At 36.4% G+C, this 27,279-nt stretch overlaps 3 protein-coding genes across 6 annotated transcripts; 2 read left to right on the top strand and 1 right to left on the bottom strand.

Annotated features, from left to right (window-relative positions):
* Positions 1-802: 802 nt before the first annotated feature.
* LOC126769394 (speckle targeted PIP5K1A-regulated poly(A) polymerase-like) lies at positions 803-8,201 on the bottom strand. 4 transcript variants are annotated; one of them, XM_050488150.1, is made up of 6 exons: positions 7,866-8,201; positions 6,647-6,841; positions 6,191-6,260; positions 3,435-3,680; positions 3,101-3,259; positions 803-2,649 (listed from the first exon to the last, which is right to left on the bottom strand). In XM_050488150.1, exons 3-6 carry the CDS (start codon positions 6,237-6,239, stop codon positions 962-964), a joined length of 2,142 nt encoding a protein of 713 aa, XP_050344107.1. In that variant the 5' UTR covers positions 6,240-6,260; positions 6,647-6,841; positions 7,866-8,201; the 3' UTR covers positions 803-961. The 4 variants fall into 4 exon arrangements, with proteins under 4 accessions (XP_050344107.1, XP_050344108.1, XP_050344110.1 ...); XM_050488151.1 differs by having other exon boundaries at positions 8,065-8,200; XM_050488153.1 differs by lacking the exon at positions 6,647-6,841 and having other exon boundaries at positions 8,065-8,200.
* A 1,881-nt stretch (positions 8,202-10,082) lies between these two features.
* LOC126769397 (V-type proton ATPase catalytic subunit A) lies at positions 10,083-16,552 on the top strand. Its single transcript, XM_050488155.1, has 10 exons — positions 10,083-10,177; positions 12,506-12,606; positions 13,099-13,211; positions 13,410-13,637; positions 13,829-13,966; positions 14,195-14,346; positions 14,417-15,134; positions 15,278-15,414; positions 15,544-15,733; positions 15,809-16,552. Exons 2-10 carry the CDS (start codon positions 12,525-12,527, stop codon positions 15,899-15,901), a joined length of 1,851 nt encoding a protein of 616 aa, XP_050344112.1. The 5' UTR covers positions 10,083-10,177; positions 12,506-12,524; the 3' UTR covers positions 15,902-16,552.
* A 2,600-nt stretch (positions 16,553-19,152) lies between these two features.
* Positions 19,153-27,115, top strand: LOC126769722 (uncharacterized). The gene is made up of 16 exons (XM_050488640.1): positions 19,153-19,242; positions 19,627-20,068; positions 20,652-20,678; positions 20,747-20,931; positions 21,206-21,373; positions 22,099-22,304; positions 22,410-22,516; positions 22,904-23,016; positions 23,194-23,290; positions 23,468-23,580; positions 24,246-24,323; positions 24,550-24,672; positions 24,989-25,132; positions 25,434-25,636; positions 26,167-26,299; positions 27,011-27,115. Exons 1-16 carry the CDS (start codon positions 19,153-19,155, stop codon positions 27,113-27,115), a joined length of 2,334 nt encoding a protein of 777 aa, XP_050344597.1.
* Positions 27,116-27,279: the final 164 nt, after the last annotated feature.

Raw genomic sequence — 27,279 nt, 5'->3', positions numbered from 1 at the left:
ACGAATATCGATTCGATAGTTATACCTAAAATACCAAAAAGGCACCATCTGATTCCCCCTTAATTATGGGAAGATAGTATGTTTATTTACCTCCTTATTTTTAATATGGATATCCCGTATCTTAAAACGGAGTAATTATCTCTTTGGAAGACCTAATAATGATATTGATCGGTACGGTCGAGATTATAGAAAAATAATTAAACAGCAATTTTACATATACATTTAATGACATGGTATTCATCATACATATCATACATGTATGATGAATCCAAAAAATCTTGGATATGAATTGCCATGATATCGTTGACCGAGATATGATTTATCTATGCTATTATTATAGATTTGTGAAAAAATAGCGTTTTAAGTTCAGTTTTTCAGCGAGACTGTTATCAGGGCTAGAAGTAAAACTAAAGTGAATGTAAGCAGGTAAGTGAATTAGTGTTACAATACGTAAATAAATATTATTTAAGGACAGCTTGTAGAGCATTATGACATATTTATTAGCATTTCGCATATATTATGTAAATCTAAGTTTTTTTATCTTTAATCTTTGGTTGGAATACGCTATAGGCACTTACAGTAATTATATATATATTTCATAAAATGTCTCTCTTTACAAGTTACTATAACACATTTCAGAATGCAGTCAGTTAATTATATCCACAATAAATAAACAAAAAACAAACTTATTCAGTGTTTTGTTTTTTTTTTACTTTTTGTAAAATCTGACCGAGTGACAAATCTTATTTATTGGTTAGTTTTTTTGCACCTATTATGTAAATGGGGGTAAATAAAACTAAAATTAAAGTTATCAACTTCAAAAGTCTACATATTTTATATAAAAAATAGTTACAAAGAAAAAATTGATCACTTAGCTTATTAAAATAAAATGAATGATGATAAAATTCGGCAAAACATTATCTAATAAATATTACTTCGTCATTTCTCATTATCAACAGGCTCAGGGCGCAATGCATTCGACATTGTCTGTATCTTTATTTGTATCTTCTGTTGAGCTTGTTTCGCGCTCGTCCGTCGGAGACACGTTTGTAGTGAGAACTTCTTTTTCTGCAAGACTATTAATAGTATCAGCTTCTGGATTTTGATGTTGAACATTATTTACAACTTGATGTTCTACATTTTTACTTTTAACACTATTTACTACTTCAGATTCTGGATTCGTAGCTTCACTATTTGTGACGTCAGATCCGGTGGGATCCGGTTTCTTTTCACGCGGTTTTAGTTCCGTTTTTATTAACGTCATGAACCAATTATGCATACTTGATATGAAGAATTTACCGAATTCTCTGAAAACGGCAGGATCTCCCTCAATCAATTTGATACAAGCCGCCGCAGTCTTCGGTTCCTGAGAAAACGTTAAAGTCAACCTGAACTGAACGTTGTATTGTTGCTTTTCGACGTTTAATATTTCTTCAGTTATACGCGTTTGCTTCTGTAGAAACTCTAGATGCATTAAATTGTAAAGTTTCGAAAACTGGTTTCTCTTCCAAATAGGTTTGTCTACGACAGCCAGGTACTTATCCTTCTGTTTCTTCCCAGTATTGTTTGCTTTTTCTTCGATTTTCACCAATTTAATCTTGCATACATGTTCGAACACCTTCTTCATAACGTCTGTGACCACCGATTTCCAGTCTGGATTTATAATCGATTGAATAACGTATGGGTAGATGACAACTCGAAATTCAGGATGTAATTTTCCATTAGAAATTTTCGGTTTTTGAATTAAAATCATCTGGAGTAGACCCTTACAGTTGTTAAGTTTTTCCTTATCGTAAGCCGCTGCCGCAAACCTGAAGAATTCTTTAATTTCGAAGGCGAGTCGACTGGTGATGGGAGAAGCCACGTTGTGGCAGAGGTCGAAGGGGTCTTGGATGCACATCGACGTCGTAAACCTCATCGGACTGGTCAAACGCTCTCGAATGTTACTGACGTAACGCCCAAGTTCTTGTGGTAAAAGACTCAGATCTTTAAACAAGTCTTTTTTAATGGGACTTCCCAAAAACGGACAGACGACCATTTCATTAAAATTGAAAGTTGAATAGTACTGAAAGAATCCCCCGAGTAGCTCGGATATGGACGAGGTGTTGGTCGACTCGGGCAGCCGGTCGTGGTGGTGCATGAAGCCGGTGTTCCAGTGGTCCACGATGCAGTCGTAGTCGGCGTCCCTCTGCAGCCAGCTCACGGACGGCAGCAGCGACACGGGCGGCTGCTGCAGGTAGAACAGGAGGAGCATGGTGAGCGCGTAGTTGGTGAGGCGGCCCGTGCCCGACAGCCCGTGCACGCGCGCCCAGTACTTGACCAGCACGGCCACGGGCACCAGGCGCGGGTCGGCGTGCAGCAGGAAGGCGATCAGCTTGCTGTTCTGCGAGCCCAGCGGGGTCTTGAACGTCACGTCGCAGTTCGTCTCCGTCGGAATGTGGAAGAATTTGACGATCGGCGTGTTGGCGCGCGGGATGGCCAGTATCTCCGCGAACAGGTGCGGGTACTGGTGCAGCACGCGCTTCGCTTTGAGCACGTAGTTGGCGTTGGCGTGGCGCAGGTTGGGCGGCACGTTGATGTAGCAGTCCGCGTCGCTCGTCTTGATGCCCAGGCCGGTCGTTATCGAACCGAACGGCGTCGCGACGCAGCCTGCGATACAATTTCATTATTATCAAATTTGAAAGAAAATTTGCCGATAGATGGGTGTGGCGTGTAATCGTCATTTTTTTTACCGTACGAACCGTTTTTACCGAACGGCGAACGAGTTTGAGGCGGCGGCACTAGCGACGGCAAGTGAATTGTTCGTTCATTTTGCAGTACGTGTTTATGGACTCGGCTGTCTTAAGCTAAAATATGTAAGAAAAATGATATGCCACAGGGAATAAACCACGTGCATTTTAAGCGAACATCAGTCAAAATCCAAGCGAGCAGCGCAAATTTTAGATATTGTGATTAATTTGCGTTTAAAATGCATCGTGCTCTATGGTAAAGGAAATATTTTACAAGAAATTCATACCACGCGTACTGAAATAATTACACCGCTGTGTGTTAACAGATGGATCTGCTTGTTTAAAGAGAATGTGCATTTAGTACTCGTTACCGGGCCAGGGCTGCTGCAGCGCTTGCTCCAGGTCGTGGTAGAGCTCCGCCAGCGCCGCCACCTCGTCCTGCGCCAGCCGGACGGCGCCCAGCAGCCCGGCCAGCTGCTGATGGAAGTCGCCCGACAGGTCCAGCGCGAGGGGCTCTATGATCTTGCTTGCTGGAGGATTAGATTATAGGCTTATTCACATGTTTTTATTATTTTTTTTTCTATTAAAACAATTTGGCGGACTGACCCGTTGGCCCACCTGATGGTAAGTAACGGATACCATGCCCCGAGAATGATATATTAACGGAAACTTGGTGCTGTAAGTTTAATCTACTGAAAATCATACCTTTTTTCTTGCTTTTCCCAAAGTCCCTCTTAGGCGTCGTCGGTGCAGACTTCTGGGTGAACTGCTTCACAGTCAAGAACTCCCCGTATATGTTGACTTCATTGGAGTCCTGTATGGCATCTTTCGCTTCGTCCTCATCTTTAAACTCGAGGACAGCGCATTTGTTATTTATCTTTACCACTTTCACAGTACCGTAGCTTGAAAATATTCTCGTGAGGTCTTGAGGCTGAGTGTAGCTCGGGTATCCTGAAATCATTTACACATGTTTAGCTTATTACCTTGAGATTCAACGTTTCCTATTATTGATGACGTTTCTTTATATTTAACTCATGTTATAAACATTGTATTATAGTATAGGTTGGCGTGGTTGGTAGATACTTGCCTTTCACGCCGAAAGTTGTGGGTTCGATTCCCACCCAGGACAGACATTTGTGTGCATGAACATGTCTGTTTGTCCTGAGTGTGAGTGTAATTATCTATATAAGAATGTATTTACAAAAGAAAAGTAGTATATGTAGTATATCAGTTGTCTGGTTTCCATAGCACAAGCTCTGTACAAGCTTAATTTGGGATCAGATGGCCGTATGTGAAAAATGGCGCAGGATATTATTATTATTATATATGGTCGACATACTTCACAATGCGATTTGCGTGCCGCCTATTGTGCGTAGGAAATCGAGAGAGTTTAAACTGAATCGAATGGATGATTCTGAAACGCCTAATACATATAAACAACATATTCTAAAGGCTATACCCTATACCATATACGTCATTATATAGAAATTAATATCCAAACTATTTTTAATAACCAACGTTTACGAATAGGCGCTACAAGAGGGCCATTAAACATAAAGCTGTATTCACACGCCATTATTCAATTCAAATAATAATAGTTATATATTAGTTATTAACCTCGACCTGTCAACTGGAGAAGTATGGCTAGCGTACATATATGCGTACAACCGAGATGGACCAGTGACTTAAACAAATTTTAATCAAAGTTTGCGGGTTCGACCTAGGGGGTCCTTTATAATTCATCTTGTGTTTGGCATTGAAAGAAAACATCGTGAAGAAATCTGCATGTCGAAGATGAAAATTTGCCACATGTGAATCCACCGATCCCCATGAGAGCTGCATGATGGAATATGCTCTAACCCTTCTGAAAAAAGATAGCCCAACAGTGGGACAACTATAGAATTTAATATATTTTTTGCTTTTATATTGTTTTTGTGATACCATAAACTTATATAACAAATAAAAATAACAATGAATGAATAGAAAAAATACTGATTGATAGTATAACAAAGTGTAATAAAATTAAAATAGTTTTTTCTGATTTGTTGGAATAATTTATCAGAAAGTAAGAAGCCAACTAGCTAGTGCACGAGATTGTTGAGTGATATACTTTGCAAGAACAAATAAGATACTATTGGTGTAATATATGAGAAATAATACAAAGAGATTGTCCTTAATAAGGAACAAAGACAAATTAACTGGACCCATGATTTCAAACACACTACAATGGAAACATTTAACAAAGTCATATCTAAGTTACGTCATTTTAAGTTTCGATTGGGACTCGATAGAATACATAATTATTTATATAGTATAGTAACAGCCTGTGAATGTCCCACTGCTGGGCTAAGGCCTCCTCTCCCTTTTGAGGAGAAGGTATGGAGCTTATTCCACCACGATGCTCCAATGCGGGTTGGTGGAATACATATGTGGCATAATTTCAGTGAAATTAAGATTTCAGGTCTCCTCACGATGTTTTCTTTCACCGTCAAGCACGAGATGAATTATAAACACAAATTAAGCACATGAAAACTGAGTGGTGCTTGTCCGGGTTTGAACCCACGATCATCGGTTAAGATTCACGCGTTCTTACCACTGGGCCATTTCGGTATATTATTTATATATAAATAAATCATTTTTATTGCTTAGCTTTACAATTCAAAAATGACCTGCTAATTGTGGTTTTTGCAGTTTATAAAGACATTAGTTTCAATACAAAATGTAAAATTTTAAATCTTACTTTTTTCTTTAAAATATTAATCAGTTAAACGTAAGATACATGTATGAATGTCCTATATATATCGTATTGTTATATGGTAGCAGTAATGATGATGATGGCTACTCCGAGAATGATGCCGAAGGGAATGACTCCATTGTAACAACAGGTCTTGTACCTGTAGTTACAATGACATAACATCTTAGTCCCCAAGCTTGGTGGCGATGTAAAGGATAGTAAATATTTCTTACAGTGCTGATATCTATGAGCGGTGGGTGACCATTCACCATCAGGGAAAAGTAATAATAAATCCGCCTATCTATTTTAAATTAAAAAAAAATTTAGAGTCAGATTAAAAATACTGCATGCATGGTTCGTTTACAAATTTTTTTTGCTTACCCTACCTTTTTATGTTTATATTGACTGTTATCACAACAAGAAAAAAATATTTACTTCCTATTTCTATGTGGATCACAAACTATTACAATATAAATTTTGAAATAGTAAGCCTTGAGTGTAAACGTTGAAAGTATAAATTAACTAAAATCATGAATTTATCCATAATAAACTTGTATTATTTTTTTTTGCCCAGCTAAGGCTTGTAAACATTGCTAGTCATTCCATGCCCCATATTAGTGTTGTATGTTTGATCCTTAGACATTACATATACAATAATAGTATAATTTAATTATTGGACATATGTTTGGTTACTCATGGTTAAAAAAAAAAAGTAAAATTAACTTACCAGTAACAAGAACTTTTCTAGAATCTGCAGGCTGTGGCAGCGTCTCCATAATTTAAGACAGTAGGGTACCCTGGGGAGAAAATACTAATAATTGCAAATGTCACAAACTTCATCATCTCACTTCAGGCATTTTCCAAAAGAAACAAGAAATATTATAGTGCAAAGTTTATACATGAACACAAGTGTGACACAGACTGTGGTAGTCATGTCGTATTAGACAAGGACCACACTGCCCTTGGTCAGCTGTATTTATTGTCATGCATTTTGTAAACACAAGCCATTATTAATAAGTTTTACTATTTGCATAAAAAAATCTCACATGGCATAAATATTGTAACTAAAACAGCATTTATGTGTGTATGATGTTAGCTTCTCGTCGTCTTATTTAGTAAATGTAATATGAAAACAATCAACTTATTATCAGTTTGTATGTAAAATTATATTTATATCAGCTACCTTTTAATATGTGCTTTTAATTCATTATCATTCACTTGTAGTGTAGTATTGTGGCCTTGATTTGTTTTATCTCGAGGACATTTGTACTTGGTTTCAGACTCAGTTGAATCTATGCTGAATATTTTCACTCTTTAAAATCCATCCAAGTTGTACTTCTCTAAATGTATGTCTGCACTTAAAATATACCCGTCAGAACTGTAAAATTAAATTTTAAATAATATAATAATTGTAACAATTTGTTTGTGTTAATATTATGCATGCATACATTTACAGTTTTAATCCAATCTATAGTATATTCAGCCTTTGTTGATTTTATAAGATTATTACTTATTAGCTTACTCATAAACAAATAACAGATTAATTCTAATATTTAAAAAAATATTACTGAACTCCACTCTGGTAGTATACTCTCCTTACGCATTCTTTTTAAGTTGTCTTTACAAGACTTTCGTCTTATTATTTAAATAAACTTAAATGTTACTATCATATTTTATTATTATTAATACAATTATTTCAACTTAACATTTCAATGACTGCAAATAATGTAACTTAATTAAAAAATTACTCTATTTGTATTTAAAGCATAATATTTCATTATTGCTTCAAATATGCATCTCTCATAGTACAGTAACAGCCTGTTAATGTCCCACTGCTGGGCTAAGGCCTCCTCTCTCTTTTGAGGAGAAGGTTTGGAGCTTATTCCACCATGCTGCTCCAATGTGGGTTGGTAGAATTCACATGTGGCAGAATTTCAATGAAATTAGACACATGCAGATTTCCTCACGATGTTTTCCTTCACCGTTAAGCACGAGATGAATTATAAACACAAATTAAGCACATGAAAATTCAGTGGTGCTTGCCCGGGTTTGAACCCACGATCATCGGTTAAGATTCACGCGTTCTTACCACTAGGCCATCTCGGCTTCATCTCGACATCATCTCATAGTATTATGTATAAATTTGAAACAGGGGAATAATTAACTCAAGTTAATAAATAATATTATCATTAATAGTTCAAGGTATAACTTAACACTTAAAAAGACGAAAACGAAAATAATGTACTCCTTTGTACTAAACAAACACTCACTTAATGTTTAGTATTGTTTAACAATTTACAGACTATATTATCATAATATAAATAAATGAAATAGATAACGGTACATAGTATATTATTAAAAATTTGTATTAATAAACGCATTATTTCTAATAGGTAGCTAACCTTAGTTCCAGCTGTTCCTTGTTAGCACTGGCGAATTAGCAAAGATAGGTTCTGCTAAGCCTTTTATTTGTCGTAAGCATTAAAGTAAGAAGGAATATATGTCAAAATAAAATAATAATAATATTGCATTTCAGACTTTAGTCTAATCCAAGTTTTAAAGGGAAAGCTTCGACTAATACAACATTATGAATTAACATACATTTATAATCACAGTAGTTACGGACTTCCCATAAAATTGTGCTCATGTGTTGCAATTTGAATATTCACTATAAATATAAATTATAAAAGTAAAGAATAATTATTTGAATTGTCACAAATGTCATTGAGTATGCGTTTATGTATAAAATGAAGGCACAGAGTACAAAATCACTACGTTTATTATGAAGGGAATGGTTCGAAGATTCTTTCAGTTTCATGACAAAAACACTTCAAATCAATGTTGCCAAAACTTACCTTTTCTCCCAGAAGTGATGTCAATTCCCTTAGCCGTTATACCTGATCTGCCTTTTTGTAAAATGTAAAGAAAAGTTTTATTTAAAAAGAAATTTTTTAATTCAGAATAGATGTAGACATGTCATTTGAAAGATAGCGATAATAGAACAAAACAATGATTTGACATTATTATTCAATCCATATAAAAATCTAGCAGCTAAGAACTTACTTCAGCTATTATATGCTTTTATACTTAATATATTACTAGATGTCATAAAAAGCTTTCAATTAACATAGATTTTCCTAGTACCTAGCCTATAAGAATTAAAAAATTAGCTTCTAAAAAAACAACGAACCAAATTTTAATTGCTAAATTTAGAGAGAAATCCACAAACGTGGCTACACATTTGAATACTCAAATTATAGATAAATAATAATTCTCAAATAATAAATAAATATGACACGTCTTCTAATTTATTATAGTGCACATATTAAATTTATAATCTATATTGATTGATTTTTACGTAGACAGAGGTTTCTCTGTCTACGGCTTTTTAACGTAAAGCTAATGTAAACTAACTTGGTTGCGTTCTATTCGATAACGATCAAAATGTCATACAATAATATTTTATACAACTAGTAATATAGTTAAAAAAATAATGGCAAATATAAGCTATGCTTATACAATATGATTTATCATTAGCAAATGAATATAAAAAAATGTAATGTGAATATAAAAAGTTAAGCCATTAGGCCTAGAATACACAAGGCATAGAATACACAAGCCATATTCATGTCAAACTTGTTTGCAGGTGAATGTGAAAGTGCAGACTTCAGCAGCATACTTGTGGGCAAATACTTATCTCAATCACTCCTGAGCTAATAAATACATCAAGATCGTAATTTGCACTTAAAATACATGCTATTTAAACTAATAAACTGTAAATATAACATTACTAAATATCAATTCAATCTTTTAACTAGGTAACACGTTCATAAATACGTAAGCAATAAATCGTTTTATCACACGTGCTTTACCAGTTTGGTGATGTAGCTTACTTTTCACAGACACACTATTTTTCAGATCTGTGCTATTAAATAGTATCTGCTTAAAATTGTGCTTGTGCTTTTGTTTTACTATGTAATGAATGATGTATTCCATGTTTTATTATTTTGACTATTAATTGTTCATGATTAAAATCAGACGTTTAATTTGACATTTAGTTAACTTTGCCGGGCATTTCGATATTAAAAATAAATAAAAAATAAGTAAATCTGCTGTATGATTGCGGTATAAATTTGTACTAAAACAGAAAACAGGGATGTCTTATTGAAAATAGTAAATCTACTGTTAAAACAGTGAGGTTGGCAGCACAGCCGGAACGAAACAATACTAACTAGTAAGTATTTCTGCTTAGTGGCAGAATATTTGATAAGTGAATGATACCCAGTAGGGCTTTGTGCAGGCCCGTCAGGATTAGAATGAAATTTGGAAAAGATATAGTTTATGCATTGGCTTAACATATATTTTTTACCTACCTAATAACTGCCCCTCTACACACACAAGCCACGGCTTCGGGTGGGAAATAGTAAAATTTTAAAATTGCTAAAGTTTAAAGAAAGATGATTTTCTTTAATATTATAAACTTACTCACTTACAATAATTTAGCATTAAGTAAGTTTTCTTCATTTGAAATGATTTACTTACTTCTAATGGCTTTTTTCAATGTTATTTGAATAAAAAATCAATGAATTGTAGACCATAGATGATAGACAAGAGTCATAGACTCAGGTCAGCTGACACAACTTTTATCATCGGTCTTGTGATAAGTTGTGTTACTCCGCCATTCCCCGATCGTCTTTTCCATCTTTCTTGTCCCGTGAGTTGATTTTTTTATAAAATTGCTTTAATTTTACCTATATCATAGTTTTTTTAATGTGCTTGTGTTAATATTTAGTGAACATTTATATTTTAAGATTTTTTTCTTGGTAAGATTTTGCGTATTTCTGCCATTTTCAAAAATTTTCATATAGATCTTGTAATGTCACGTAATTATGCTATTTATTGATGTAGAAGCAGGACAATTAAGTATTTTTGTATATTACTTAGCTATATTATATTAATATAAACAATTTCGCGTAAAATATTCCATATAATTTGTATGTGAGTACTTTTTGTTCCACCCAATTATCATCATGTGACTAAGTTGGATGCTTAATTGAAGACTATAATTGCAACAAAAACTACATCAATCAAACAATATAAAAATATATGTAGTAAAAAAAACCTTATTTGGTACTTTTATCGAAACCGTCATGACAAGCATAATAAATATGCAGTAAATTTTTCTTGAAATAAAAGCAAAAATTCTATATAAATATTGTAAAATATTTCCTATTTGATTCTTATTGAGAGTAAAAAAAATAGATATTATGTTGAAAGGGCTTGACCTATTTGTTTTTTTATTCTATAAGCTTAATAAAATAATGTTATATTCATATTTTCATTCGCATATTTAATATTTTTCTTTAAGAGTATATTCTTCTTGAACACAGTTGTCCTGTCCTAATATTTCTAAATTGGAACAATTTCCCTGCTAATCAGTCAGTGTCAGTGATTTTGTAATAGCCAAATTATCTTCTACAACTTAAGAATTAAGCTTATTTCTTTTATATATTTTATATCCACCAGGTCCACAATTTGACTCCTAGTTAAAAAAAAAGAAAGGAGTTTTTGAATGTTTAAATAATAATTAAAATAACTCTTTGTATGTTTTTTATTTTTGGTAAAATAGTAATAATTTGTATAAATTCAATAGATTATTATGCAATGATAAATTAACAAAATTATGCAAACTTTTCGATTTCAATTCTCAAAAAAAAAAAAAAAAATTGAGTAAAAGTAAAATAATATTATTTGTGTGATTATTTCATAACAATGTAGTATAGTTTTTAATGGTACTCATGAAAATATAACTTCAAAACCAAACTAGTAAGAAACCAGGTTTAACTAGTAAACTAATATATATGTATCTAAGGCAATCTAATTCTTTTTTTGTAAAATTTTCTGAATTTGAATTGACAGTGATTGATGATTCTTATCTGTTGAGAATAGATAAAGATTGTGATCAGCTGATCTGTCATTCAGTCAGCTCATAGGTAGTCTCGTGTTGTGTAGTTTTAAGATTTACAATATAATATTGGTAATTCTTTTTTTTTTCTGATCATTTAATGAATTATGTTTTTCAAGGAATAGCTTATTTTCATTTTGAAATGTTTAAGCAAAGATAAATTAACGTAATCTCATAGTTTTACTTTGTGGTAGGGCTTTGTGCAAACCACCTATCTGGTTAGGTACTTATTATATATTTACTTTCGACTGCCTCGTTGGTCTAGTGGCTTAATATAAGACCGCAGACCTGAAGGTCCTGAATTCAATTTCCAGTTCGGGCCAATAAAGAGATTGAGTTTTTCCATTAGAAAATTCTCATTAGCAGCCCAAAGTCTGGAAGTTGGAAGTGTGTACACTCCCTTGACTCAGAAAGCATGTGAAACCATTGTTCCTGTGCCTGAACTCTTTCTGGTCATGTCGGATTGCCGTCCCATCAGACTATGAGAGCTAAGGAAGAGAGAGTGCATCTGTGTTTGCGCACACACACTTGTGCACTATAATATCTCAGTTGGCGCAGTTGGCTAATCTCTTTGAGATTGGCTGCCGTGGCCGAAATTGGTCTGGAGGACATTTTTATTATCATTATACATTTACTGCCAAACAGCAATACTTAGTATTGTTGTGTTCCAGTTTAAAGTTGTGTTCCTATGGGCAATGGTGACCTCTTACTATCAGATGGCCCGTTTGCAGGCCTTTTTTTAATAAAAAAGAGTTTCGATCAAATACATTTTTATTCAATTTATTATACATATTTTATTGCAAAAACTTGTGTGAAAAATAAAATTTCTTTGCTTATAACCAAATAAGATTGACATGTTATTAAAATATGAAAATGTAATTTATAGGATATTATATAATATAAACTTGGCCATAGTGGACAATCTCAATAGTGCATTAAATATAGTGCGCACAATACTAATGCAGCAATAATTATTATTGTTTCGTTTCAAAGGAAATGATGTTATCAGAGTGATTGGTATTAATTGAATTTTTAATCTATTAGAAAATGTTATTCATCAACATGTCGTACTTACAGGCTTAGATAAATCGTCAAAATGTCGAAGGGCAATTTGAAGACGATCGCCAATGAAGAAAATGAGGACAGATTTGGATATGTCTTCGCCGTATCCGGTCCCGGTAAGTTTTTATTAGTGTGTTGTATTAAAGATTAAACCAGGTTATGTATGTATAGTAATGTGTCATCATCATCATATCAGCCAGAAGACGTCCACTGCTAGACAAAGTTATGTCTATATTGTGGCTCAGTTTATAATAGATGTGTGTGTTAACCAAAAGTCGCGAGTTCAAATCGGAGATTTACAGTGCCTAGTTACATTTGAATTTACAAACATTACTGCATTTATTGCGTTTTCAATGTATAAAATGGTTATGTAATGTTTTACTATAATATGTATATTGTTGAATAATATACAACTTATGAAATCTCCGAATCCATAAACCTAGCTTAGGTCTATATATATATTTTTTTTTAAAATATCCAAACGCTTAAGAGACAACATTTCGAAAAAAATTATTTAATAAAAAATTAAAAGCAAAACAAGAGCCCGTAAATATTCTGCTTTGTAAAGGCATGTTCGTTATAATAATATGTCGATTATCTCTGCTCAGTCGTCACAGCGGAGAAGATGTCCGGATCCGCTATGTACGAGTTGGTGCGTGTCGGTTACAATGAGCTGGTAGGAGAGATTATCCGTCTCGAAGGTGACATGGCCACCATCCAGGTGAGTGACAATAGATTCATACAATAATATCTCAAGCAACCCTTGAATTAGAAGCCTTGAAGCTATTTAGTATATTTAAGCAACATACATAATTTTCTATTGATATTTACTTACTATGTCTTACTTTTATAGTATATATTTCTTTAATTTTATGGTTAATTTTGTAGTGTGTTTTTATATATAAGTTGTTTTATCCAGGTATACGAAGAAACATCGGGTGTGACAGTTGGCGACCCAGTACTCCGTACCGGTAAACCATTGTCCGTCGAGCTCGGACCCGGTATCCTGGGCTCAATCTTCGATGGTATTCAGAGACCACTGAAGGACATCCACGAGCTCACACAGTCCATTTACATCCCCAAGGGTGTCAACGTACCCTGCCTGGCCAGAGAAACCGACTGGGAATTCAACCCACTTAATGTTAAGGTATGATTTTTCTTTTGAGTAAATTAAGGAAGACCTGGTATCTATGGGGGAACTCTGGACTAGGGTTATTTTTTTTAAGATAACATCATAAAATAATAGTAATCATATTCTTAAGCCAATTCTATAAAAGAAATAGAAAGATTAGAATCCAATGTAAATATTTTTACGAAAGCTACTTTTCCGTGTTGCAGCCGGGCTCGCACATCACGGGCGGCGACCTGTACGGTATCGTCCACGAGAACACGCTGGTGAAGCACAAGATGCTGCTCCCCCCCCGCGCCAAGGGAACTGTCACCTACATCGCGCCCGCAGGAAACTACAAAGTCACCGTAAGTACCCCTCCCGCATGGTGAAGTTGTGTAGTGGGAGTTTTATGTTGACTTTTTATAGTGTAGAGCTAAATTTGTTCAGTGGATAAAGAACTGGATTTTTACGCACGAGAATGAAAAATGTCTTACACTTACCTGTAGTAATAATCTTTCGTATATTTTATTGAGTTCAAATAAAAAAAGCATTGATATGTTATTCCGATGTGACTGATCCCGTTGTGTCGACAGGATATCGTGCTGGAGACAGAGTTCGACGGTGAGAAGGCGCAGTACAGCATGTTGCAGGTCTGGCCCGTGAGGCAGCCAAGACCCGTCACCGAGAAGTTGCCCGCCAACCACCCGTTGCTCACCGGGCAGCGCGTGCTGGACTCGCTGTTCCCGTAAGTACTCACCACCACCGTAGCCACACGGTGCTAGCCCGTTCCGTCCTCATTACATTTATAATTACAGTTGTGTCCAGGGCGGTACCACCGCCATTCCCGGAGCCTTCGGTTGCGGCAAGACTGTAATCTCCCAGGCCCTGTCCAAATACTCCAACTCTGACGTCATCATCTACGTCGGGTGCGGCGAGCGTGGTAACGAGATGTCCGAGGTGCTGCGGGACTTCCCCGAGCTGACCGTGGAGATTGAGGGCGTGACGGAGTCCATCATGAAGCGTACTGCGCTGGTGGCCAACACGTCCAACATGCCGGTGGCGGCGCGCGAGGCATCCATCTACACGGGCATCACGCTGTCCGAGTACTTCCGCGACATGGGCTACAACGTGTCCATGATGGCCGACTCCACGTCGCGTTGGGCCGAGGCGCTGCGTGAGATCTCGGGGCGGCTGGCGGAGATGCCGGCCGACTCGGGCTACCCCGCCTACCTGGGCGCCCGCCTGGCGTCGTTCTACGAGCGCGCCGGCCGCGTCAAGTGCCTGGGCAACCCCGACCGCGAGGGCTCCGTGTCCATCGTGGGCGCCGTGTCGCCGCCCGGAGGAGACTTCTCCGACCCCGTGACCGCCGCCACGCTGGGCATCGTGCAGGTGTTCTGGGGCCTGGACAAGAAGCTGGCGCAGCGCAAGCACTTCCCCTCCATCAACTGGCTCATCTCCTACAGCAAGTACATGCGCGCGCTCGACGACTTCTACGAGAAGAACTACGCCGAGTTTGTGCCCCTCCGGACCAAGGTCCGAGCCGCATTTCATTTAATTCCTTATTAAAAACTTATTATTCATTTAATAAATCGAACTTTATTTATATATTTAATTATATAATTTATAATTTTGTGTGAACATTTGTTTACACAGTTAACAATTTGATCTTATAACAGGTCAAGGAAATCCTCCAAGAGGAAGAGGATCTCTCAGAAATCGTGCAGCTCGTCGGTAAGGCGTCACTCGCTGAGACAGACAAGATCACACTCGAGGTCGCTAAACTGCTCAAGGACGACTTCCTGCAACAAAACAGGTGAGATAGCAATGTACTAATGAAATACTTTAAGAAATAATTAAACTGGCCAGGTGTAATGATGAGTGTGAAGTCTTCGCACGGCCTATATTAATGTCAACGGCGACTGAAGTGGGTGTCTGTCCGCAGCTACTCGTCGTACGACCGCTTCTGTCCGTTCTACAAGACAGTGGGCATGCTGAAGAACATAATCGCGTTCTACGACATGTCGCGTCACGCGGTGGAGTCCACGGCGCAGTCTGACAACAAGGTCACGTGGAACGTCATCCGCGACGCCATGGCCAACGTGCTCTACCAGCTCTCCTCCATGAAGTTCAAGGTAAGGCCCGGGCCGCAGGCTGCCCTCCGAATGCCCCCGACGAATATTATATGTTATTCTCGTTTGCATCTCTAGGACCCCGTCAAGGACGGCGAGGCTAAGATCAAGGCAGATTTCGATCAGCTCCTCGAAGACATGTCCGCCGCCTTCCGCAACCTCGAGGACTAAGTCGCCCCCGCCTCCTCACCACCTCACCTCTTCGCCATCAGAGCACCACTACCACCGGGCGGTATCGACGCGTCGAGAGTCGATATTGCGGTGGACATGGTATATTATATTATGTAGACCGAAGCTTAACTTCGGGTTTTATGAAATTAAAATACAAATTCTAATAGATAATTATTATTGAACGTATTTAAAATGTTTAAGTGTTACAGTTCAATGTGTAATGTAATTCCGTTGTTGAATTCTACGAGACCCGCGGCCGGGGCTCCGCCCTCTGTACATAGACTCCCGCAGGACTCTCTCGACGTCCTCCCGAGGTCGCGCTAGTTGTTATTTGTGATTATTATAAATATATTTATATGAACTAACATATTACTATTGGCAACATCGTGTGACTCATATTATCGTCCCTGGTGCATTCCACGTTATTTTTAGATATTTCGAAAGGATTTTTTTTTTGTTTTTATTTATAATCTTGGCATTTTCCGTATATTTTTCGATGTTCAGTATTATAACGAACTGCTTCTAGCGGGTAGCGGCTAGCGGCTATCGGCTAGCTGTCGCGTACAAATATCTACAATAAAGTATATCTTGCTGTTTGAACTTGATACGTGTTGATAGACGAAAGTTATTATAAATAAAATATTAATTTAACACATTGGTGTATTATTTATCCCTCCCAATAAATTATATTAGAAAGCTATACTTTTTTATATATTATATCCTAACAAAACAAACGAAAAAAATATTCTGTGACAGCACATATACGCATTGTTTAACACTACTGACATTTCACGACAATGCCGTATCGTGTGAAAGAGATGTACTTTAAACTAGTACAACAAAAGAGGATAGCTAGTGTTATCGCACTTAGGGTCCGTTCACACAGACCGGCTCGGAGAGGAGAGCAGATTTTTATCACGTTGGAAACAGTGTTTTGAGTGATTGTAGTAAAGTTTATTTTTGCATTTGCACCTTTTTTGTCATTAAAAATGCCTGAACGCGCTTCGTGTGAAGTAATAAAAGGAGCCGACCGGCTCCGCTTGCGTGCTCTTTCTCGCTCGCACCCGCTTTCAGATCTCTTCCAGCCGGTCGATGTGAAATAGTTGGCGGCTCCGCTCCGGCCAATTCCAAGCGTATACGACCCGGTCTGTGTGAAAAGAAAAAAGCAGGCCGATGCTCTCCGAGCCGGTCTGTGTGAACGGACCCTTACGCATCATGCACTTTTGTCAAAGACTAATAAAATGAACTTTACTGTCGAACAGCCAGGCAAACGCGACCAAAGCGCCATAGGTACACAGTGGAACTTCCCCGCCTACATACGAAGCGCTTTGAATCCACATTTATTATTCGCACTGCGAAACTGGAATGCTTTGCCTGAGTCCATATTTCCTGATAGGTACATTACTTCTGGGTTACTTCTGGGCAGGCGCGCTCCATCCTAGACCGTGACTATGCTTAAGATCAGGCAAGTCAACGGCCAAGCGTTTGCCTATTAACTGTAAAAAAAAAAGAAATAGAAAGTATTTTACTCAGTAGATACTATGCTCATTTACATACAAACACAATATATTATTTGAAAACTGATCTAATAAAATAAGAATTTCAATATGATAATGTTTATCATTACTACATTGAGTTCTACGATACTGTGAGTTGAACGAGTGAGTCAGAAGTCGAATCGAGTAAGTATGGGGGAAGATTATACACAAAAATAAAAATTATAAGAAATGAAAACATATTTATTTTGTATTAATTTCCTTTTACTTTAACTGCGGGCTGAGGGCTACAGTATGCAAATTATAATCTATGTTTGGATATGTCACTCGGAACAAAAAATATTTTCTCCATTTAACTATAACGGCACAAATAAGTTTTGGGTTTTTTACATATAATATGAGATTTATTTTGGCGTCATAATTGGTACAGTTTATTTATGTACAGGCCGACATTTTTATTATTTAATGTCAGCTGTCGCCAGTGGCGGATTTACAAAACAATTGCAGAAAAAATTGTTTAAGGAAATGTTAAAAATATAGGTAGGTGCCTGTATGTAATGTATACTTATGAAATCGTTTGTCCTGACGTACAAAAAAGTCACTTGGTGCAGGTGCTTTGTGCAGGCCCGTCAGATTTTCTGCCGCTAAGCAGCGATACCTAACCTAACCTAACAATACAAAGTGTATTGTTAGGTTCCGGTTTGAAGGGTGGATGGGTCAGTGTAACTACAGGCGCAAGGGACCTATCATCTCAGTTCCCAAGGTCGATGGTGCATTGGCGAGGTAAAGAATGGTTATTTCTTACCTCGCTAATATCTATGGGCGGTGGTGACCACTTACCATCAGGTGGCCTATTTGCTCGTTGCACCAGCCTATAACATAAAAAACTGATACTAGAACGCGTAATCGAGACGGGTATAGCGAGATATATTTTTCTAAATAAATTAAGGAAAACTTGCATTGGAGAAGGGAGAGAGAACAGCGTTGTGGAATATGCGTTTCAAGCTTCGGGAGAAGAGGAGGCGCTACTAAGTAAACTCACTTTAAATTTCTTGTTAAAATTTCCTAATACTCAATCATTATTTGTAAATGTAAATTACAAATGATGTTAGTTTTTTTTTTCAAGTTAAATTCTATTCTAATAACATAATATGTCAATTCCTTTATGTAATAATAATTGCCAGGTGAGTTTTACACCTGGTAATTATAAAAATTAACTATATAATACTAAAAAAACAAAAAGAGAGCTTAAGGGCGATTGGCCAGCACGGCCGTCAGCACAAATGTTGCACTCGCCTGTCAATAAAGTTTAGCAATTTTTTTAAATTAAAAATTAGTCAGCTTAATTCCAACTACAAAAGTTTAATAAACTTTCTTAAATAAATAAAATTATGTTGCAGTGTGATGTAAAAATATCAAAGACGTATTGTTAAAAATCTTTAATGAATGAATGAGTGAATATTATAAAATTATGTTAAAAACAAATCTGTTTTATTAAAAAAATCACGAAAACAACTAACCTAAAATTTGTTGTACAGAAATAAGAATTAATTGTACCTCTAATTTATCAAAAACTATAAAGTATTTCTTAAAATAAAAAAATAATTTAAAATATGAATAAGACTGGCCGTTACAGTTCTGTCAATACTATTCCATGACAAACGACTTAACCGTGACATAATTTGTGGTGATTGAATTAAGCAGTTTTAAAAAAGAGTATTGATTCTGTAAAATATATAAATAAATTGCTACACAATGCCTTTTTACGATGATCCAAACATGAGCGATTCAGCGCTTTTAATAAGCGTCGAGGACCTCATAAACAGAGCGCTCGGCTCTCCGGATGTTAGTAATAAACTTATTGAAACCAAATTAGTTAAAGGACAATAACCATATTTTTATTGTTCTTGTAATGTGTGATGAATATAATTTTCTATCCAACTCTAATCCCTACTTAAATATAAATGCGATAGTAACCCTGTTTATCTGATAAGCTTTCTTGGTTAGAACACTGAACCGATTTTGATGAAATTTAGTATGAAGCAAGCTTGAACCCCAAGGATGGACATAAGACTACTTTTTATAACAACCTGCCCCTGAACACCTACATCTCGACCCTTACCTAACATTCGTAGCCGCGACCGAACACTACTTTTTTATAATTACGTAATAAGTGAATATTATAAAATTATGTTAAAAACAGATTTTTAATAAAGCTGTAATTGCCAGGAAAACACAGTAAATTTCAAGCTGGTTCAAATGATACTTCATATCTTAGCGCGGCAGCAACGCATGCTGGAACAAAGGGTAGAGATCAGGAGCGCAGATTTGATACCAAAACGGTTAAAAAGCACTCCTGAAACAACTACGGAAAGTTCATCTTCTAAGAGTCCTCGTTCACCGGTAAAACGTCGGATGGCGGGAATTAAAGAGGAGCACGGTACCAAACAAGATAAAAAAGAAACAGAAGGACTTAAAGACTTAGAAAAGACTGATAAGAAAGAGCAAAAAGAAGCTGACAAAGTGCAACAAAAAGATAAAGATACAATAGATAAAGCATCTAAAAAGGAGAAAGATAAAGCTGAGAAACAAAAGAAACACAAAGAAAAAGAGTTAGAAAAAGAGAAAGCAAAAGCTGAAAAAGACAAGGAGAATGCTACATCTACGGTTGGTGCCGATACGTTTTTTGCAATATTATCGTAAAGTATTATAAAAATATAACAGTTTCTCGAATTGTTGTCAATTATCTTGATGTAATGTTAGACGTGACTTCGTTTCGTTATAACACAAAATACATATAGTTTTTTTGTATAATCCTTATTAATATTATAAATGCGAAAGCGAGTTTGTTTGTTTCTACGACTTAACTACTAAACCGATCATCATACACGTTGTCTGGGTACAGAAAGGGACATACATCTCCCCACTCACCCGCAGATATAACCGCAATATGAAATTATAGTTATTATATATTTTGTTTTTACTTTTTTTTATTTAGAAAGATGCCAAGAGAGCAAGAGTTATGTCAGACACCAGAATCGCAGTTACAGGTTGATTTTGTTTACTATTTAATTCAAAGTTTGGATATATTTTTATTGCTTAATATAATGTTTCAGAAGCTGAGAGGGGCAAGGGAAAAGTACTTATAGGTAATAACGTTAATGGTATTAATGGTTGTTGATCATTTAATTCGGTTAAAATGTTACGAACGTCTAATCAAGGACAAAATTAATAATAGCGATTTTGGATTTCAGTGGAGAAAGGTCCGACTGCTAAACCAGGTAAGCTTTATGTTTATTTATTGGAAATGTACAAAACTTACACTAGAGTGATTTTAACAATACTACAGAGTCTCGGGGTCGTGCGAGTATAAATGTAGTAACTCAATCACAATTCGCCCTGCTGGAGGCTGCGGTGAAGGACTTAAAGGATATAGCAGTTCCAAAGCCGCTTCTGCTCCCTGACAATGAGAAGTTAAAAAGCGATCTTGCTAAAGGAAGTGCTACGCTGCCTGAAACCATGCAAGCTATGCAGGTGCTATGTTATGTCAAGTGCTATTTAATATGATTATTTTACACAAATTATCCAATAAATTGGATTGACTTCAGATTTATTATAATTTATTTATTTTATTCATTCAAGTATCAGCTATGGTCTCATTTAAGGAATCTTATATATTTCTCGTTTTTAAAAAAGTTTTTTTTGAGGAGAATATTATGTCATGTTAATCGTAAACATCGAGTTGACGATTATAGTCATTTGGTCATTTACGCACCGGTGATATTTAAAGGATATTTCTATTAAAAAGGTCACTGCCCGTGTGAAAGCAGCCGAAAATGCCATTTATCGTATGACGGGACTTCTGACTCAGCTCGCTGCAGCCGGTGCGCTGCCAGAGGATATCGCTGAAAAGTTTGAGGAAGTTAAAATTGAACCATCCATACAATTCGAGGAAACAGAAGGCGAAAAACCAGAGGTCAGATATGTTAATAGCTACCGTTTGTAACAAAGTACGTTTATGTTAACAATAATTGTGTAATACCAATAACCGATGCAATGCAGTAATATGATATCTTCGCCAGGATATGATATTCACTACCAATGTTATTGACTATGTAAGCAATATGTTCTAAATAATTTTAGTCTTACTTCATCATGGCATGACGTCCAAGTATATAATATCTTACATCTAATAACCAGAGCACGACGTTCTATCTCTCTATCTTATCGGCAAAGAAAACCAGACCATATCAATGGCTTGGTGAAATTGTGCATAAAATTGACATGACTTGTTGCGTCTACGTTCTGCAATCCTGTGCAGACAAACAACGTATTGCAGCATGTACTCGGTAGTTGTCACATCACCCCCATTTTCTTCCCATATATATCAACAGACTCACTGTTTTCGTAAGAATATTGGAAGTGGCTTATATATATAAGATTGTTGATGTATATGGATGCTTTAAGCAAGCTGTGCGTCATCCCTTTGAAAATTTATACTTAAACTTGGGTGTATCATCCTCTTCAATATTTTTGTCTTGCACTATTCCCTACACATTCCTGGCTCTATTATCACATATTATACACAACAGCTTCGACTTCCATGTCTAAAAAGAGGGTAGCATAAATCAGCCTACGTTAAAAAATAATAAACTATGAGTCTATTCGTTTTCTAAGAATTTATTTTTTATAATTTTATAGACAGCTAAATCTCATCAATCGGTAGCTACGAGGAAATCCGTAGCGATCGATCCAAAATCTCAAGGATCAAGAGCCGATGGAAAACCCTCAAAAGCTCATTCCGCTCCGACAACCCCTCGTCCGTCTACAGCAACTAGCAAACAGTCTATAACTACAAGACCTTCTATACTATCTGTGGGTCCGCCAATCACTCACGAAGAGTTGAAGTAAGAAAAATATTATTTGTTGTACTGCTTTTCATTTTAAGTATTTAGTATTTATCATATTAACACCTACGTTTTATAAAGTATATGAATAACTCTTTCTTCAAGTTCCGCTTTGAGAGAACTAAGAGAGGAGTTGTCGAAAAACTTAAACAATATGACGATGCGCGCGACGAATACCGCTGAAAATGCCCTCCATACTGCTATGTCTGTAGGTGAGACCTCGATTTATTTATCTTTTAAGCAGGAATGTAGACTGCCAATTAGGCCCATTGCTTTTATATATATTTTTAGGCAATAGCTATCGACACTAGTAGAAATACTGTAATACAAATGTACATTAACCCATTCACAACATAATATTTACATGAAACAAATGTATATAATGAATATACATTTATATATAAATGCAAATTCATCAGCCGGAAAATATTGATAAAAATAACTGATGTTTTACAAATGACGGTAGAATAAAATTAAAGCCAATTAAGCCAAGTAAAGTTTAAAACATGTGACGGGATGTAAAAGTTGTTTTGGTATAAAATAGCTATGTATTGTTAAGTGCTGTATGGTATATTTATCGATATTTCTTTCTTATTTAGCGGATAAAGTAGATGTAGCGCTGAAGTTGAACAATCGCATCACGCTGTTGTACTCGTTGGTGGGAGATTACTCAGAGCAGTTGAGCGGTTTTGATTCAGGACTAACCACACAGGTATGTAAATATTATTTCAATTTTAATATAGTTTATATAATTTGTGTTTTATTTATTCTGATATTTATGCTAGTCGGTAAATACATTTTACGTTTCTCGATTTGTTTTCGTTCACCGCTGAATATGCGAATTTTATATTCAAATTAACATGTCTGTTTTCTTTTTGTTTTTGCTCAGATGCGAAGTTTCCAAGACCAAATTGTCCAGATACGAACGGACCTTAGTAGTGGTCTCGCTCAGCTGGAAAATGTTAACAATAACGCTGAAACTGCGGGTAAATAATAATACATATAACTGTCGTCAGATATGATATAATACAATTTTAAAAACAATTAAAGCAGCGTGGTGGAATAGGCTCCAATTCTTCTCCTCGAAAAGCAGAAGCAGTGGTGGTGACACTACTTGCAAATATATATTCTATGACAGCGTTTAATGCCATTGTTCGAAACAGCTCTTGTGGAGTTGACGGAACGCTACCAAGACTTAGTGACGGAACTGGAGACCACACTGCACGCTCACAAGAACCTCGCAACTCTACACACACAACTAGGAGGAGAGATGCATGTGAGGAACAATTCTGTATATTTGTTTTTATATGAGTAAGTTTATTAAAAAAATTGAATGTAAGAATTAAGATAGGAAGTATACAGTATACCTACGGGTATACCTTGAGGAATATTATCGGGACTCTAGGAGTAGAGGACTCCTAATGGGAAATCGTATCGTACATAAGATAGACCATAGATTTTGAAATAGAAAATCACATATAACCTTCGATATTTAAGATAATATACTTGATTAATTCATTAACGATATTTATATGCAAAGATTACAATTTTACTGATTAATTTTTAATATCAAATATAATGCATCAAGTTTAAAGACATTTGTTTTAAATTAATCTAATTCAAACTTTGATTGCCAGAAATAATATTGTAAGGAGTTTAACTACAACTGCTCATATTACACACATATATACCAGCCGATACTGTTGTTAATAAGCATTAAATTTTGTAATTAATATTTAACAGACAACTTTTACAACATTCGCACATTTATAGTATCGAAAATTCTAGGTATTCCACGCTAGTAAAGAATGAGATGGGTATAGAATAGAATATTTATAATTCGTATTATATTGCTATTTAGAAAATATACGTGAGGAAAGCCTGCAATAGATGGTTAGATTTGACGTTTTACATTATATGTAACAATTATTGTCTTTGTAGAGCTTGGTGGAATGCGTGGAGATGTTGCGCGAGCAAAAATCAGATCGAGATGAGGTGCTAGACGGGCTCAGGGATAAGGTATGAAATACAACCAAATATTTTTTCTATAATTTAAAAAATATAATAATTTTATTATGTCAGTGGTTTGGTTGATTTTTGGATGGATAATTTGAGATCTGTAGGTCTCGTAGTTTCGGTTATCTTCTATTTACATGATCACACATCTGGCCTAAAGGGGAAGAGTCTTTATTACCATTTGTTGAAGGATGTATGTACATATATGCGTAGCAGTCACAGTTCACAGGCAGACATTACGCGGCTCGCAGGTTTGTTGTCGGAAGAAGACTTCGCAAAGGCTCGTGCGGATTTCGAGCGACGCATTGAACTCTGTTATGACAAGTTCCACAAGCAAGAATTAACCTGGATGGTAAGAAATCTCTTGTTAAACAATTAATTAATAGTATTTTTTAAATTATATATTTCATATATATTTCTGAATCTTAATATTGTGTACGCTACTTAGTGCAGCCTCGTTTGGGCACAAAACAATTATTCTAGCTGGCATCAATATGATACACTCCAGTTTTTTGAGTGATTGAGTTAGTGTATAATATATAGTGTACAAGGGATAGCACAGCATAAATCTCATGGTCGGTAATGTAATGATGGTGTAAGTGGTGGTTAGCACTTCTTTTAGTGATCGGTATTTTCAATGTCTCTGTTTTAATCCTATAAACTGACAGGCAGCCATCAAAGATCTAACCCGCATAACGGACGGTAAAGGGGAGATTGTGGATCTGCTATCTGCACGCGATGAGGCCCAAAAAGAACTACAACTTCTAGACAAGAAAATACGGTTCCTGGCTACCATTTTAGGAGAACCTAAGGTTTTGAAGGCCTACTTTTTATTTAGTTCTGACGGCATTTACAGGTGAAACATAATTTATACATATTTCGGTCTTTCGTCGGAGGAACGTATCCCGTGACAATTATGCGGCGTGGAGACGAAACTTATTCATTAGTAATTAACGTTACATGAAGCTGCCTTATATACGGCCGAAGATCACGAGATTCAGGGATCTAATCCCGTATCAGGGTCGGAGGGTACGACCGGTGTCGTCTTAACTTTGTTTGTATGCGTCGAATAGTATTATCCATTGCTGCCACGCCAGTAATTGCTACCGGCAGGCGGCGCTGCTGACGCGGCAGCTGGCCCGCGACGCGCAGTGCGGCGCGTGCGGCGCGGCGGCGAGCATGCCGGCGCGCGACGCCGTGTCGGGCGCGCCGCCGCGCCTCGCGCCGCTCTCCGCGCCGCCCGCCGCGCCGCCCGCCGCGCCGCCCGCCGCGCCCTGCCTCGCCGGCTTGGAGGAGCCCGAGCCGCCGCGAGACAGGTAGGTCACGATCATACCTTCGAGTCTGGCCAACACTGTTTGATCACGCAAATGTTAAGTACTACGGGGAAGGCATTTCATTCCTCTAAGTTTATTGTCGTTTTTAATTGTTCTGACATTTGAAACGGTTAATTGTTGTCATATTTTTTAAATTTCGAACTTTTAATTTTGGTTGAGGTTTCCCGACTCGAAGTACTTTAACTATTATTATAAAATAGTAATCGATTAACATGCCTCTTGTTATTTTTCTTCTAATTCATATGAATACACATAAGGTAAGTATATTCATACAATTTTAATAGCAACGAAACAATTTATAATAAACTGAGGTTTCGTCCGTGACTTCACCGACCTTTTTTTCAGGTGTTATGTCACCTCTGTCCATCTTAGGTCCATCCATCCTTGCTTCATACCAAATTTCGTCAAAATGGGTTCAGCGGTGTAGACGAGAAAGCGTAACAGGCGGACCGAGTTACTTTCGCATTTCTAACATTAGTAGAAATAATAGTTCAACAAATCTATTTCTTCAGGCATATGTGTCACCGCTGGTGTGGAGGCTCTCACACGCTTATAACAGAAGCTACTACGAAGGAGCGCGCACCTCCTGTGTCGCTGGAGACTGTTCCCACTAAGAAATACACGGGATACGGGAGCGATGGGAGGGTAACGTGACATTTCCCAACTTAATTATAATCTTAGAAATTATTTTTATTATGTATACTCTTAATTTATTAACTATTTTGAGATCTATTTCATAAACAAATACATATGTCCTCAACTAAATGCCTAGTCGGTCTAGTGGCTTATTTGGCTGTAGATTTTAAGATCTCCGGTTCGTATAGATCGAGCTAATAGAAGTTTTTCTATTGAGAAATTCTAAGTAGCTGGTTCTAGTTCTAGTCTGGTTGGTTGGAGTGGGGAAGTCAGTAGTGTTACATTTTTTGATTGTATTAGAGAACAGCCAGGTGGTCCGCCCGGCCGTCGCGTCGGCTCTACGCCTGATCACACTATGATCATGTCGATTGCCGTTCTATTATGGTGGTAATATTTGATGTTCATGATGAAGTATATAATACGATAAGTTTATATATAAAACATATTTATACCTAATAGAAATATCTAAACTTCTTTTTTTTTTCTTGTCTCGGTAATTCTTCTATTGTTGTAATTTAGTTTTTGTTTATCTATATTTAGTGTTGCATGAATTTGCTGTCGCTACTTTTTTCTTTTTATGTTTAATTACAATTATTATTTTATTATATTTATTTATTATTATATACAACTGTTGGTAAACTTTAATAAATAAACGCATGTAATATATAATGAAAAATAATTGTGTTTAGATGAGTTATAAATACAATTTTCTTATTACAGCTATATATGCTGGAAGAAGAGCTGCGGCCGTGTATCGAGTGCAACAACTTCAGCCGCGACTCGCGCGGCGCGGGGGACTCCGCGGCGCCGCCCGACACGGCGTAGTTTTTACTTGGATATTATTGTTGTGTTTAATTATTTTTTCCTTTGGTAACGGTACATTAAAATGTTTATTTAATAATTTTTTACATTTTAAATTTTTATTAAAAAAATACTGATTACTATTAAAAATTTTATTTGTAAAAATAAATAAATAATTTACATCTTTA

Source organism: Nymphalis io, chromosome 7 (assembly GCF_905147045.1).
Source record: "Nymphalis io chromosome 7, ilAglIoxx1.1, whole genome shotgun sequence".
Lineage (NCBI taxonomy): Eukaryota > Metazoa > Arthropoda > Insecta > Lepidoptera > Nymphalidae > Nymphalis > Nymphalis io.
Note: the sequence above shows the minus strand (reverse complement) of the source record. Positions and strands in the feature narration are given on the sequence as shown.